The following is a 13,739-nucleotide window of genomic DNA, read 5'->3' on the forward strand; positions in this document are numbered from 1 at the left end:
CACACACACACACACACACACACGCACACCACTTATACCTATCACCACCACCCTGGATTTCCTAGCCCCAGGGTGAGGGCTATGAGGGGTCAGGGGTCAGGTTCGCTAGGACCCTAGTCCTTGCCCCCTTCCCTGGTGCTAAATAAAAGTGAATAAATACTAAATAAATACAACTGGGGCCCAGGCCCACCCTGCCTTCCCCCTCCCTCCTGTGACCTGCAGGCAGAGGGGGCAGTTTAGATGAAGGACTGTCTCTCAGCCCCTTCCATCCACTAACCCGTCACTGCCTCCCAGGGCAGGAAACCAGGGCAGGGCCAGCCTGCGCATTAGGGAAGAGAAGAGGGGCAGGTCTCACACCCACAGCCCCTCCCCACTGAGTCTTAGCATGAGGCAGCTGCAGGAACCCTCTCTTTCTCCCAGCTGAGTCCGAGGCCCCGGTGCCCAGAAAGGGCAGCCGGGATAGTGAGGTTATTTCCTGCCCGCCCAGGTGCGCCGCCGAAGGATCTCCAGAATCTGTGCTCTTCGGTGCAGCCAGTCCTGGGGAGTGGGGCGTGGTGGTGAAGTGGTTGGCTGGGGCACAAAGAAGCTGTATCGCAGGCGTGCGTTCTGGGGATTGCCAGCCACTAGGACTTGCAGTGTCAAAGGCTGGGCCAGTGGCCCGTGGCCTGTCAGTGTCTCCGAGGCTGCGGTGGCCCCACTGTAGCGCAGGCTGACTGCCCCAGGCAGTACCACATCTGTGGAGGAGGGCATCAGCGTGTATTCGCCATTGAGGGCATAGGAACCATCTGGCAGCTTCAGGGCCAAGTAGACACTCCGGTGGCCAGGATTCCCCTGCTGCCGGACAAGAATGTGGGTGGCTCCCGCAGGGATAGTGACCACATTGTTGTATCCGTACCTGTGTGGAAGGAGTAGACGGGGAGCTCAGGATCACCTGAACGCCCCCAGCCTTCTGAGCTGTGTTTATGTGACTGCATGTGCGTAGTGGCTGTCGCCCCAATCCTATGTGAGTGGTTCAGTCTGGATCAGAGCTATGTGCACATGTGCCCTACTGCCTCTTATCTCTGGACCTTTACGCCCACTGTTCCCTTACTGAGGTGCTCTTCCAAGCCCCACCTCCTTGGTATGTGTCCAATTCCTACCCTCCTTCTGAGACTCAGCTCAGAGTTCACCTCCAAGCAAGTCTTCCCTGATGCCCATAAGGGCGCTCACAGCACCCGGTTTGGACTCCAGCTGAACACATGGGACACTGCACTGTAACTGCTGACTCATCTATCTCCCACTAGACTGTGAGCTCTCTGAGAGTAGAAACAGTGCTGAGTTCCCCTCTGCATCCCCAGGACCCAGAATGTCCAGGAAGTTAGAGGGAGAGATATGGTAAAGAACCTGAATTTCCTGAAGGAGCCTGAGTGCTTGCTGCAGCCAGAACCATCCCCTCCGCACACCATGCACTTGTCAAACTTCTTCTTGGAGCCAATGATGCGGTCACAGCCAGCGTGGATGCAGCGGCCCTGGACACAGACTGAGGAGCTGTCCGGGGCACAGGGGGTCCCATCTACCACCTAAGGAGAAGAGAAAAAAACAATGCAAAGTTTCCTCCTAAGTCAAGAGGGGTTGGTAAATCAAACAAGACCCATGTCCCATCAGGGAAGGGATGTCAGAAAAGTTGGTTGAGGTAGGGGATGTAGACGGGTGAGTGCCAGCCACCATGTGGTGATAATCATAACAATAAAAATAATTATCACATGTAACATCTAGTCAGCATTCTCAGAGCACAGGCCAGTATGCTGTGTTTTACAAACACAAATCTCACCACCATTGTTTGAGATTTCTAGGGATGGAACATTAAGGTTTAGAAAGGTTAAGGAACCTGCCCAAAAGCCACACAAATGGCAAGCCAAGGAGCAAAGATTGTAGTTCTTTTCTTTTTTTTTTTTTTTTTTTCCCAGGGGGGGTTTTTTTTTTTTTTTTTTTTTTTTTTTTTCCCAGAGACGGGTTTTCACCATATTGGTCAGGCTGGTGATCCACCCGCCTTGGCCTCCCAGAGTGCTGGGATTACAGGCATGAGCCACCGCATCCAACCAAGACTGCAGTTCTTGCAAGAATTGCAGGTCTGTTTGGTCCCAGCACAGAGTGGTAAACCTTGATGGCACTGCCCCGGAATGGACACTAGAGGGCATCCAGCCCGTAGAAATTCTCAGGTTAAGGGCGAAGGGAGCAGATGGCTGCTAGGGCTTGTTTTCCTTTGTGCAGCTTTCAGACCACCACCCCATCACAGAGAGGGAGTGTCGGACTTCAGTCATCTCCAGGGGGCCTGGCCATTGAGGGACTAACTGTCCAGGAGCTGAATGAGGCCATGACTATAAATTGACAGAGAAGCCCACAGAAGAGGGGTCAAGAACTTGCCCCAAAGGTCACACATTCCATTCTCACCAAATGCAGCACTAGAAGATGGGGAGACAGAGAAAAAGAGCCCCAGGGAAATAGGATAGCTAGAGGGACCTGTTGGCCATGTATCTGGAGTCTGGGGCTCGTCTTCCTGATACCCATGTACAGATAAGTCTGAGTAGACTCCTGGACTGGGCTGGTGTGGCTGTGGGAGCAATGCTACTTTGGGGATCTTTGTCATCAGAAAGCAGAGGGAGCGCTGGGGGTGTGTGTGACCATGGACAGGGCCTGGGGGTGCCCTGGCCCTCACCCGTGGCTCCAGTACATAGTAGTAGCCCAGCGCCCGAGCCTGGCAGGTGAGTTTGCACTGGTCCTGGGGGGCCACGCCTGTGTAGCGAGGGACCCAGTCCATGGGCCCTGGGAAGCTCTTGAAGAGGTCGGTGCGGTGGTTGTAGGCAGCGCACTGCTCCTCGCGGAAGGTCAGGGCTGGAGGGTTGAAATAGACAGTCAGAGCCCCTCCTTCCTCATATCGCCCCACACCCCTCCACCCAGCCCCTCTGAGCTCTAGACAGCACAGCTCCACTCTTCTCCACAGATGGCCAAGGACAATTCCCAGAGGTTAAATGCACTCCACCCGGCAGAGGAGAACCAACACCCTCTTGGTTTTGCACTCAAGGGACAGTCCTTCCTGCTCTACTGTCCCCTCCCAAGGGCTCCCATCCCCGCAACTCCTTACCTGAGCCAGTTGGGCAGTCCTCAGTGTTGCAGGAGCGGAATCGGGTGCGGCGGCCCTCACAGTACTTGCCACCATTTCGGGGGACAGGCCTCGTGCAGTCTCGGGAGGAGAACTGGACACCACCCCCACAGGTCCGAGAGCAGTCGCCCCATGGTCCCCAGGGACCCCAGCCACCAGCCTGTGGAATCTGCAAAGGCACAGAATGGAAGTGGGGGATAAGTGAACTCTCTCCTGGGCTTAGGGCCAGTCCCCACACCCCCAGGCCCTTTACCCCACCCCGCCCTAGGATCTCACATTGAAGTCCTGGAGCTGGTCCACGTGGAGGCAGCGACCACCCATGCAGGCCTGTGCGGGCCCGCAGGGGGTGCCATCAGCCCAGGGTGAGTGCTTGGTCTGGCACATGGCATGGCCATTGAGGTGGCCAGAGCACCAGAGGGCAGCACAGGGCGGCGGCAGCTGCGGACAATGGCTTGAGTCGGGCCCAAAGGTCAGCTGGCACTGGCGGTCAGCATCATAGTCCTTGCCGGGGAAAGTCACAGGCAGATGCAGTGGAGCCTCTGGTTTGTCTAAGAGACAGTGCCCTGGGAAAGAGATTGGGGCACAAAGTCAGCAACGGGTTTAAGGGAGCACTCAGAATTGCCAGCTGAAAGCTTAGGCTCCCTGGGGCCTGATGGAACCTAGAAAAACAGGCCGGGCGTGGTGGCTCACGCCTGTAATCCCAGCATTTTGGGAGGCTGAGGTGTCAGGATTTCAAGACAAGCCTGGACAACACGGTGAACCCCCGTCTCTGCTAAAAATACAAAAATTAGCCAAGCGTGGTGGCACCTGCCTATAATCCCAGCTACTCAGGAGGCTGAGGCAGGAGAATCACTTGAACTCGGGAAGTGAAGGTTGCAGTGAGCCGAGATCAAGCCATTGCACTCCAGCCTGGATGACAGAGCAAGAGTCTGTCTCAAAAAAAAAAAAAAAGAAAAAGAAAGGAGAAAAAGAGAAAAACAACTCTAGGGCTATAAGAAGCTTTAAAGTTTTTAAATTTATGATTTATATTTTAATTACTTTATTTTTAGACAGAATTTTGCTCTGTCATCCAGGCTGCAGTACAGTGGCATGATCATGGCCCACTAAAGCCTCAAACTCCTGGGCTCAAGCAAACTTCCTGCCTTGGCCTCCTGAGTAGCTGGGATTACATGTACCATGTCCAGCTAATTTTTTTGAATTTTTTTGTAGAGATAAGTTCTGCTACGTTGTCCAGGCTGATCTCAAACTCCTGGTCTCAAGCAATCCTCCCACCTCAGCCTCCCAAAATGTTGGAATTACAGGTGTGAGCCACTGTGCCTACCCCTGTAAGAGGTTTTAATGGGCAGCTACAATGTATTTTTTATTTTTTTTTAGAGATGGGGCTTTACCATGTTGGCCAGGATGGTCTCTATCTTTTGATCTCGTGATCTGCCTGCCTTGGCCTCCCAAACTGCTGGGATTACAGGTGTGAGCCACTGTGCCTGGCCCTGGGCAGCTATAATTTATTGGATGCTTATTATGTGATGAGCATTAGCTAAATGCTTGACCAGCACATATTTAATCATGACAAATACCTATGAGAGAGGTACCGCTATTATACTTATCTGACAGATCAACTACAAACACAGGTGAAGTAATTTACAGTCACACATCTACATCTGCTTAAATAATAGAAGAAGGGGCGGGGCATGGTGGCTCAATGCCTGTAATCCCAGCACTTTGGATGGCTGAGGTGGGAGGATTGCTTGAGCCCAGGAGTTCGAGACCAGTCCAGGCAACACAGTGAGACCTCGTCTCTATTTTAAAAAGAAAAACAAATTATTAACAACAACAAAAACAAAGCTGGGAGCTGTGGCTCATGCCTGTAATCCCAGCACTTTAGGAGGCCAAGGCAGGCAGATCACCTGAGGTCAGGAGTTTGAGACCAGCCTGACCAACATGGAGAAACCCTGTCTCTTCTAAAAATACCAAATTAGCCAGGCATGGTGGTGTATGCCTGTAGTCCCAGCTACTCGGGTGGCTGAGGCAGGAGAATCGCTAGAACCCGGGAGGCGGAGGTTGCGGTGCACTTAGATGGAGCCATTGTACTCCAGCCTGGGCAACAAGAATGAAACTCCATCTCAAAAATAAATAAATAAATAAATAAATAAAACAGAATAAAGATAGGAACCCAATTCTGCCTATTCTATTCTAACCAACTATAGAATACTTGAATTTGCCTCTCATCAACATCTCTGCCCAATGGCAGTCATCCTGCTATACTCGCATACCTCATTATGTGACAAGGTAATCACCTTCACAGCCAGCACAGTCCAGGGGTGGGCAGTTCTGGCCCTCAGAAGGTCAGCTCTAATTCTACTGAGCCAAAATTTGCCTCCTCTAGCTGTGGTATTTATTCTGGGAGGAAGTGAGAACCGCAGAAAGACAGCAGCATTTCTCACCCCTTCCCACACTGCAGAGGAAGCACACTTTTGGGAGGCAATTTGGCCCATTCAGAATGCCAGCAGAAGTGAGAGTGGCATGGAGGACAGGAATCGAGTCCTACCTAGGGAAAGGTGAGTGCCATCTGCTTACCATAGCCATTGTCCAGGAAGTCAGTGATGAAGCGGGCACTGCAGGGGGACCAGGGCTCCTCAGGATCCACATGAGCCATCACAGGGGCCATGACATGGCGAGAGGTGCTCAAAGGCCCATTCAAACTGCTGCATGGCTTGGAGTTGTCATGGAGCATGTTGAAGACATGACCTGTGGGAGCAGAGGCCCTGCTAGGGTCTGAGGGTCCCTTCCCCATGCCCTGAGGGGCTCCATCATAAATCCAGCTGCAGCTGTGGATGGTCAGATCCATTCCCCACCTCACCCTGCCCCTAGTCCCTTCCTTTCTGGTACTCTCAGGGCTCCCAGTATGTAGCCCCATCTCTTGCTCTGTCTCCTTTTCCCCAAAACATACTCAGGGCCCTTCCCTATCCACTTTTCCTTATAGCCAACATTCCCAACTGTGACTCCACCCATTCCCTCTCTGACTCCCCCTCCAAATACACACACACACACACACACACACACACACACACACAGTTCACGGTAGTTTCTACCAACTTAAATATTTAATAGAAAAATCTAAACATATATCTACACCTGGAGCAGAAAGGAGTAATAGCCCTGTACCTAGGCCTGGGGGAAGAAATACCTTGGGACCCCCATTAACACTCTGGTGAACTTGCTACCCCCTTCCCCAGCTCCTCCTCCCTAATACCTTTCTCACCCACCCCAGCTGGCCCATGGCCCCACCCCCACCTTACCCAGTTCATGAGCAGCAGTGAAGGCCGACTGGAGCCCATCATCCTCCACGATAGCGCAGCTCCGAGCCGGGTCGCACACAGTGCCTACATCAGCCATACCCAGTGTGTCGCAAGTGGAGACCCCACACAGGTCCTACGGAGAGGGATCACAGAAGGTAAACAGAGAGCCACGACACCTGGTCCCATTGTGATGAGATTCAGATTCCTGGGGACCTGGACACTGAGGACCCAGCACTGTCAGGATCTAGGAAGCCACACATGGCAGTGTGGCTGGGGCCAGGCACCATGTCCCACAACTCTAGGGCATCATTTACATCACAGTCTATGTAGTGGTACTTCTTAGAATTGTGTAGTGCATGGCCTGCGGTGCTGACTGGGGCCTCACCTGGCGGGTGAACAGAATGGCCGTGTCAAAGTGGTCAGGGTCCGAATCCTCAGGGGTGTTGAGGCCCTGCTGCCAGGCACAGAAGCTGCGCAGGGTCTGGGCAGCACTGGGCCCCACTTGGGGCCCCTCCTCGCCTGACCCCAGGATCACTAGCCGAGTCACCACCAAGCTGACAGGATTGCGGATGCTTGGGTGCTTGAAGGCCTTGGCTGCTGCTGCCATCACCGTTAGCAGGTAGCGCTTCAGCCCCGCACCGTGAAATGCGGCCATCTTGTCATCTGCCACCACCAGTGTCTCCACGAATCTACTCAGTGAAGCAAAGCGCTGGAGAGAAAAAGGGAAAGGAAGATCCTGAAATAGCCTCAGACGCATGGGTCAATTGGTTCTCCCCTCCCTCACTTCCTGGGTCTGGAACTTGGCATCCTCAGCTGGGGCCCACACACCCCACTGGATTCCTGATTCCTTACTCCTGATGGGTCTTGGTCGGGCCCTTCCCCCAACACCAAATCCCATGGCTTTTGTGGTAACTCTGAGGAGTCAGCAGCTGGCTCTAAGAAGGGGAGGGAAGGGGACGCCACATCCCAGGGCTGCAAGAGCCCCAGAGGTGAAAGCAGCCTGGTCTGCCGTCAGGAGGGACTTTGGGGTCCTCCAGGGCTGCGTGTGGCTGGGGCCTGTGGAACCAGGGCTAGAGGGCTGGGCTGCAACGTGTCTGCCCTGTGTGGTTGGAGGAACGATTCAGTCAGCAGCTAGGGCCAGGGCCAGAGCTCAGCGTGGCGGGTGTGGAGGGAGCGTCTGGTCTGGATTAAAGCTGGAGAGGGAGGAGGGAAGGGAAGAAGGGGGAGACCAGGAGTGGGAGGGAGAAAGGATGGAGCCTCAGGCAGCCTCACAGTCCGGCCACAGTGTGGGACGGGGATTGACCAGGAGGAGGTACGGGATGCCCTCCCTCTCTTGCCACTCCTGCCCTAGTTTGCAGTTTGCCACAGTGATTTTAAAGGCAGCATCAGAAGCCAGAGACCAAACCCTCGGGCCTCAAACCTGACTCCTTTAGCTGGGGGTGGGGGATGAAAATCAAATTTGGGGCAGAGAAAAGAGCCAAGGCCATGGGGCTATTAGGAGACCTTTGCTGCTGGGGACTGTGGCCAGCAGAAGATGCCATGGCCAGGCAGGGGTGCAGCGGGGAGGGGGAGCAGTTATTCCCACTTATTCCCAGCCACCTCTGAGAACTCTCGGTGGGTCTGGCTAGGAGAAGGGTAAAGGGGAGAGGCCTGAGCCTTCCCTAGAAAGGAGGCTTGTGGAGACAGGAAAGGCAGGCAGAAGGGAGGGAAGCAGAGTGGCCAGAAGTCGAAGTGGGTGGAGAGAGGGTGAATAGGGGTCAGTAGGACAGACATGGTGGGAGGACGCGGCAGGACACAGACTCCAGGGTTGCCTACCTTGGCTCTTCGGGGTCTGGGGCTGGGGCTTCCAGGAGGAGCCTTGACGTTGCACATGGGACCTTGGCCGCTGGCAGGACTCTTCCGGCGTAGGATGTGAGCCCCAGGACCCCCAGCGGAGTTAGGGGTGCCTCCCTCCAGGGGCTGGAGGTGGAGTTCAGCCCCCCGGTACTGTAACACCCCTAACAAGGCTCCCCCATCCCAGTGCAGCGATGCCACCGACTCCGGATCTCCATTGATGGTACCAGTCAGGTAGGTGCCAGGCTCTGCTCCTCCCAGCAGCTCAGGCGCCTGGCCCAGGTACTGCACTGTCAGCCCCTCGACCTGCACGCCGGAGTCCTGATCCAGCTCTAGTAGCAGCGTCTCCCCAAAGGCCTGCAAGCGGCACAACAGTCTGGCAGGGGCGCCTGAGCCAGGCAGGATGCTGCCGTTGAGCTTCTCTGGAAACACGATCTCCTCCTCCCGTGGGAGGGGGCTGGCCAGCTGGGCTGAGGGCAGGAGAGAGGCCAGCAGTAGCAGAAGCAGCCACACCAGCCCGGAGAGCGGCACAATGGGGAGCTGGAGGCAGGGCTGGGCTCCCCACAGCCAGCGCCCCGCCAAGCCCCTCCGGGGATGTGAGCCCGTCTGGCACATGGCACTGGTACTGCTGCTGCTGGGAGGGACTGAGGCCGTCTGGGGCACCAAGTCCTCCACACCCGAGCTTTGGAAAGCTCTCCTCTGTAGCCTGGGGGCTTCGACTCCTGCCAAGGTCATAGGCAAAGTTTTCAGAAGGGCTGGGGACCTTTAGAGGAAATGGAGAAAACTTAGTCCTCGGGCTTAGGAGAGGTGCCCAGGGGTCTGGCTTCTCCAAACTCTCCTCCTGAGCTCTCCTTTCCTGGATCTTTGTCTCTCCCTGCCTGTGTCTTCTGCAGCTTCTCTGGGCTCTCCCTCTGTAGGACTCTGTCTGGGCCGCTTCTGTGCCTGTCCTGTCTCTGCCTTCTTCCGCCGTGCCTTTGTCTCTGTCTCTGTCCTCCTCTGTCTCTCTCGTGCCTGCCTATGTGTCTGTGGGTCTCCCTGTGGGTTCTCCCCAGCCTCTCTCCGCGCCAGCTCTTTTAAGCAAGTGAGCTTCTGCGATTGGCTGATCTCTAAGCCACTCAGCTGAGCTCTGTCGGTGGGACTCAGAGGGGTGTATCATCGCTTCCCAAAATCCTAGTTTTTGTTTTCCTTTAAAAAAAAATGGGACTTGCCCAGGGGAGGGGAATCTCTAGCAGCCGAATGGATGTAGGCACTGGGCCAGCTGATGACACAGCCTTTTCCCAAACCCCACAATCAGCCCTCAGCTGTCTCTTTTCCTTTTTGGTGGGACAGAGCCCCAGGAGAGGCAGAGAGTGAGGGAAAGGGCCTGGAAGGCACGCACAGATAGGATCACATTCCTGGGAGAATTCCTGCTCTTGCAGCCTAACCTAGCATGGCCTCTCTTTTCTCAAGACTTCCTCATGCTGCCCTTTGGCCCTAGTGGCTGGTTTCCAGGGCTAAGGGGACTGAGTGAGCTGCCTGAGAAAAGAGGGTAGGGAACAGGTAAGGAGGCATCAAGAGGGAAGAACAAAGAAACGAGGGAGCTTGACATGGCTCAGGATAGAACTGAGCAGCTGGGAAGAGTGAAAGAGGCAGAGCAATGTGGGGAGGCAAGGAGACAGTGATCAGGGAGTTTACTGCCCAAAGGTAGGATGATCCAGCTTGGAATGAACATACGGAGGCGGCAGATGACAAGGCAAGCGGGGTTAACGACTTTTCCTTTTATAGAAGGCAGATCCAGGGTGGCACCTCCTTTTTTTCTCTCTCTCTCTATTTCTTTTTCAGAGTTTCACTCTTGTTGCCCAGACTGGAGTGTAATGGTGTGATCTCAGCTCACCACAACCTCCGCCTCCCAGGTTCAAGTGATTCTCCTGCCTCAGCCTCCCAGAGTAGCTGGGATTACAGGCATGCGCCACCACACCTGGCTAATTTTGTATTTTTAGTAGAGACAGGGTTTCTCCATGTTGGTCAGGCTGGCCTCTAACTCCCGACCTCAGGTGATCTGCCCACCTTGGCCTCCCAAAATGCGGGATTACAGGGGTGAGCCATGGTGCCTGGTCCCGGCCAGCACCTCCTCTTTTCTAACGTCTCTTCTCTGCCTTAGGCTCTCCCTTCCTGAGTTAACACTACCCACACCCCCTCCAAGGCCCGGAACAGCTATTCCGCCTCCATTTCCCCCCAGGGTTCCCCTCCCCACTTCCTGACTCCCAATTTCCCTGGCCCAGCTCCCAGTAGCTTCCCCTAGGCTCTTGGCCCTGCTCCTACCCACTCCCAACTGCCCTAAACCCTCCCCCAGCCTCAAGTCAGACATCCCCCAGCATAGGCAAGCCTTGCTCTCAGGAACCCAGATTCACCCAGTATCAATCTGGGGGAATCCCCACCTGGCTCGCAGGGCCCACTCCACCTTGCCTTGAGAACCCAATGGTTCCTGGAATACCTAGTAATCTTTTCTTTTTCCTTCTCCCTGGGGCAGGGAGAGGGTAGAGGCAGCATTGTGCATATAGGGAAATTAGGGTACTGGGAGAAATCCATTGCCTGGGTGGGGCGAAATGCTGGGGAGGAAGAGGTGGTGTTAGGGAAAGGAAGCAAATTATTCCTTTGGCTTTGGACAGAAGGGAACTCAGAAAAGAGGTCTTGGGTGTGATCTCTCAAGGCAAGGAAGGGTTCAGAAGTAGGGGCAATTTCTGCTCACTCCATCTTCTGGCTGCTTGTTTCCCCAGGAAATCCCCAGGAAGGGGAATGCAGTCAGCTGTCCCTTTCCTTTCCCAGAAGTGGACCACCTTCTCCTGCCCCTCGTCCCCTATTCACTCTGCTTTGTCACCTCCTGTCCCCGGCATATCTTATATCGTATCCGTCAGAATGCTTCCTCTCCCCCTCCCTTCCTGCTCAGGTTGGTAATACCTGCCCTGGTGCCTATCACTTTCTGGATCACCCACCCCCTCCTCGTGACTGCCAGACCCACCTCTTGACGCACCACTTGCCTGCCCCTGGTCCTAAGCCAATGGGCCTGGGGCTAGAGGAGTCACACAAGGGTTGGGAGACCAGAAGGGGCAGGGGCAAGAGGAGCTATCACCAGAGGACTCTACTACCCCTTTCCACTCCCCCATTTGAGATGAGGACAAAGGGGGTGACTAAGCAGTGAAAGACAAAGGGCTTTAGAGTGGCTACAGCAGCGTGTGTGGGGGTGTTGGCAGCAGGGAGAAGGCACAAAAGCTGCAGTGTCCTAGGCAGCCCCTCAGGAGCCCCCACCCCAGTCCCAGCTCAAGCTTCCCCCAGGGCCAAGCGGCCCAGAGTCTATCCTGACTTCTCCCAGGCTGGATCAAGGCAAATAAATGCAGTCCTTCCCATCCCCCACCACCATGGCCACATTTGCTGTGTTTCAACAATAGACAGAAAGAAGGCCCAGGGAAAGAGCAAGGAATGAGGAGGGTAGAGGGACCAAACCTCTGCCCTGGCTCCGTGGCAGCTGCCTTGTCTATCTACCCCAGGTCCTAGTCAGTTCCCACAGCCAAGGATCTGGCCCCACCCTTTGGTACTGTTCCCATTAGGTCAATTCCCAGGCCAGAAGTCTGGCTTCCCCTCTTTTTCTGCAGCGAAGAATTCCTCGTCTCTGCCTCCCGGTCTGTCTGCCCCACCCTGCTGCGCTGCTGGTGGGCTGTGTCCCAGGGATCCTGTCTAGGGGATATCTGGGGAAGGCCTCTTTCCAAGCTCAGACTTGGAGAGTTGTACAAACTCAACGAGTGGGTGGCCCAGCTGGAGTCAGGCTTAGAGGGAGAGGGAGAAAACAGGAACTAGCCTCTAAGCCTGGAAAAGTCTTTGTCCATACAGAATTGGGATCAGACTCCTGGTGCTACTACATTTCCACGCTGTTGGCCATTACTCAGGAGGACTAAGGCAGGGTCAGAAAGACGTTAGGAAAAAGAGGCTGACGCAAGACGGAAGTGGGGTGTGAGGCATCTCTGAGGGCCCTTCCTGGGTCTGTGATCCTGTAGTAGGTTCGGGAAGCCTGGCGGATGTCAGGGTCACCCACAGAGGACCTCTACTCCCCCATCTGGGATGAGGTGGCTCCTACACACCCCGGCACTCCCCTCCGCACCACCAATGCCGGTGGCCTTGCATCCTATTTTTTGTTTTGGTTTGGCGGGAGCCCTGAGACCCGCCCAGCCCCACTTAGTTCCTTTCTCCAATCTCAGTTTAGGACATCTGGAAATTAGCTGGCTTTCCTGACTCGGATCTTTTGGATTCAGGGCTCAGACACAATCCGAGAGCAAGACTAAAGCGGGAGGGCGGCCAAGGCGGAAGGGAGTAGGGAAGGAAGCTCCGCGCGTTTCCAAGATACGCAGGCGGGCTCGTCGAGAAAGCACGAAGTATTTGCCCCTCGCTGGAATGGCAATTTTCCCTTACTAGCTCCTAGAAAAGCCAGCCAGGAGCTGTGGGAGAAACCGCCCTCAGTAAAGATGACGACAGTCACCGTTATCTAAACGCAAGTGAAGCCAAAGCACAGGACCCGGATGTTGTCAGGTAGCCGGTAGACGACCCTGCCAGCTTCCAAGAGGGCGGCTTCGCTGTGCGAATAGGTGAGAAGGCAACAAGGAGGCGCTCAGGAGTCACTTCCGCCCGGTTCTCCTTCCCGCAGTCTGCAGCCGGAGTAAGATGGCGGTGCTGAGGGCTCTGTGCAGCCTCCGCGGCGTCGCGGCCCAGGTGCTGCGGCCTGGGGCTGGACTCCGACTGTCGATTCAGCCCAGCAGGTGAGATCGAGGGCAGCCCGCGACGCACTTTATCCAAGGCTAGGGTTTCTCAGGTTGGGGACGCTCCATGGGCCTTGTGACTTCCCCCAGAAAATAACCCAGGCCTCTGACCCCATCGTCCAGCCCTGATTTCTTGGGCGACAGGATGCAGTGGCGCCCACTCTGGCGAAGGAGGGGAGAGGGTCTAGAGTTCATTCGGCCAGAGGTGAAATCAGCGGAGTGGGAGACTGCCTTTTAGCCTCAGTAATTTGCATGCACCTTTCCTGTCATTCCTGAGTAGAGCTCAGGCAAAGACCCAGAATGCCCGCTGTCTCTCTGTTGTTGACCTTGAATAAACACTTTTCTCAAGTTCATATTCACCTGGTTGAGTATATCAATATGATGAAAATATGAAGAAGCTAGAATCCCAACCTTGCATGCCCGGGGGTGATGGGTGAAGTTACTCCAGGAATAAATAAATAGTAGGAATTGAACCTCTAGAGTTCTGGCTTATTTTGCCAAAGCTACATTAACTTCAGATCAGTGACTTGGCATTAAAAATACAGGACATTGGCCGGGCTTGGTAGCTCACGCCTCTAATCCCAATTCTTTGGGAGGCTGAGGTGGGTGGATCACCTGAGGTCGGGAGTTCGAGACCAGCATGATCAACATGGAGAAACCTCATCTCTACTAAAAAAACAAAATTAG

The 13,739-nt window shown here is 54.8% G+C and overlaps 2 protein-coding genes across 3 annotated transcripts in view; one reads left to right on the top strand and one right to left on the bottom strand.

The window, feature by feature from the left end:
- Positions 1-2: 2 nt before the first annotated feature.
- ADAMTS4 (ADAM metallopeptidase with thrombospondin type 1 motif 4) lies at positions 3-9,442 on the bottom strand. 2 transcript variants are annotated; one of them, XM_017515093.2, is made up of 9 exons: positions 8,251-9,435; positions 6,821-7,144; positions 6,436-6,568; positions 5,714-5,884; positions 3,416-3,702; positions 3,122-3,308; positions 2,696-2,871; positions 1,384-1,559; positions 3-895 (listed from the first exon to the last, which is right to left on the bottom strand). In XM_017515093.2, the coding sequence occupies exons 1-9, from the start codon at positions 9,001-9,003 to the stop codon at positions 469-471; spliced, it is 2,634 nt and encodes an 877-aa protein (XP_017370582.1). In that variant the 5' UTR covers positions 9,004-9,435; the 3' UTR covers positions 3-468. The 2 variants fall into 2 exon arrangements, with proteins under 2 accessions (XP_017370582.1, XP_017370583.1); XM_017515094.2 differs by having other exon boundaries at positions 281-734; positions 8,251-9,442.
- A 2,858-nt stretch (positions 9,443-12,300) lies between these two features.
- Positions 12,301-13,739, top strand: part of NDUFS2 (NADH:ubiquinone oxidoreductase core subunit S2) — a 12,599-nt gene continuing 11,160 nt past the window's right edge. The window contains exon 1 of the mRNA XM_017515095.1: positions 12,301-13,052. Within this exon, the coding sequence (XP_017370584.1) occupies positions 12,958-13,052 (95 nt within the window). The 5' untranslated portion in view covers positions 12,301-12,957. The remainder of the gene's footprint in view (positions 13,053-13,739) is intronic.

This window comes from Cebus imitator, unplaced genomic scaffold (assembly GCF_001604975.1).
Source record: "Cebus imitator isolate Cc_AM_T3 unplaced genomic scaffold, Cebus_imitator-1.0 Scaffold541, whole genome shotgun sequence".
NCBI lineage: Eukaryota > Metazoa > Chordata > Mammalia > Primates > Cebidae > Cebus > Cebus imitator.

Excerpts from the sequence above, each read along its gene's own strand:
- ADAMTS4 (XM_017515094.2), bottom strand. The coding sequence starts at position 9,003 with ATGACCTTGGCAGGAGTCGAAGCCCCCAGGCTACAGAGGAGAGCTTTC. Across the intron at positions 6,569-6,820 it reads CCATTCTGTTCACCCGCCAG|GACCTGTGTGGGGTCTCCAC; the intron begins GTGAGGCCCCAG and ends CCCTCTCCGTAG. Across the intron at positions 5,885-6,435 it reads CACTGCTGCTCATGAACTGG|GTCATGTCTTCAACATGCTC; the intron begins GTAAGGTGGGGG and ends CTGCTCCCACAG.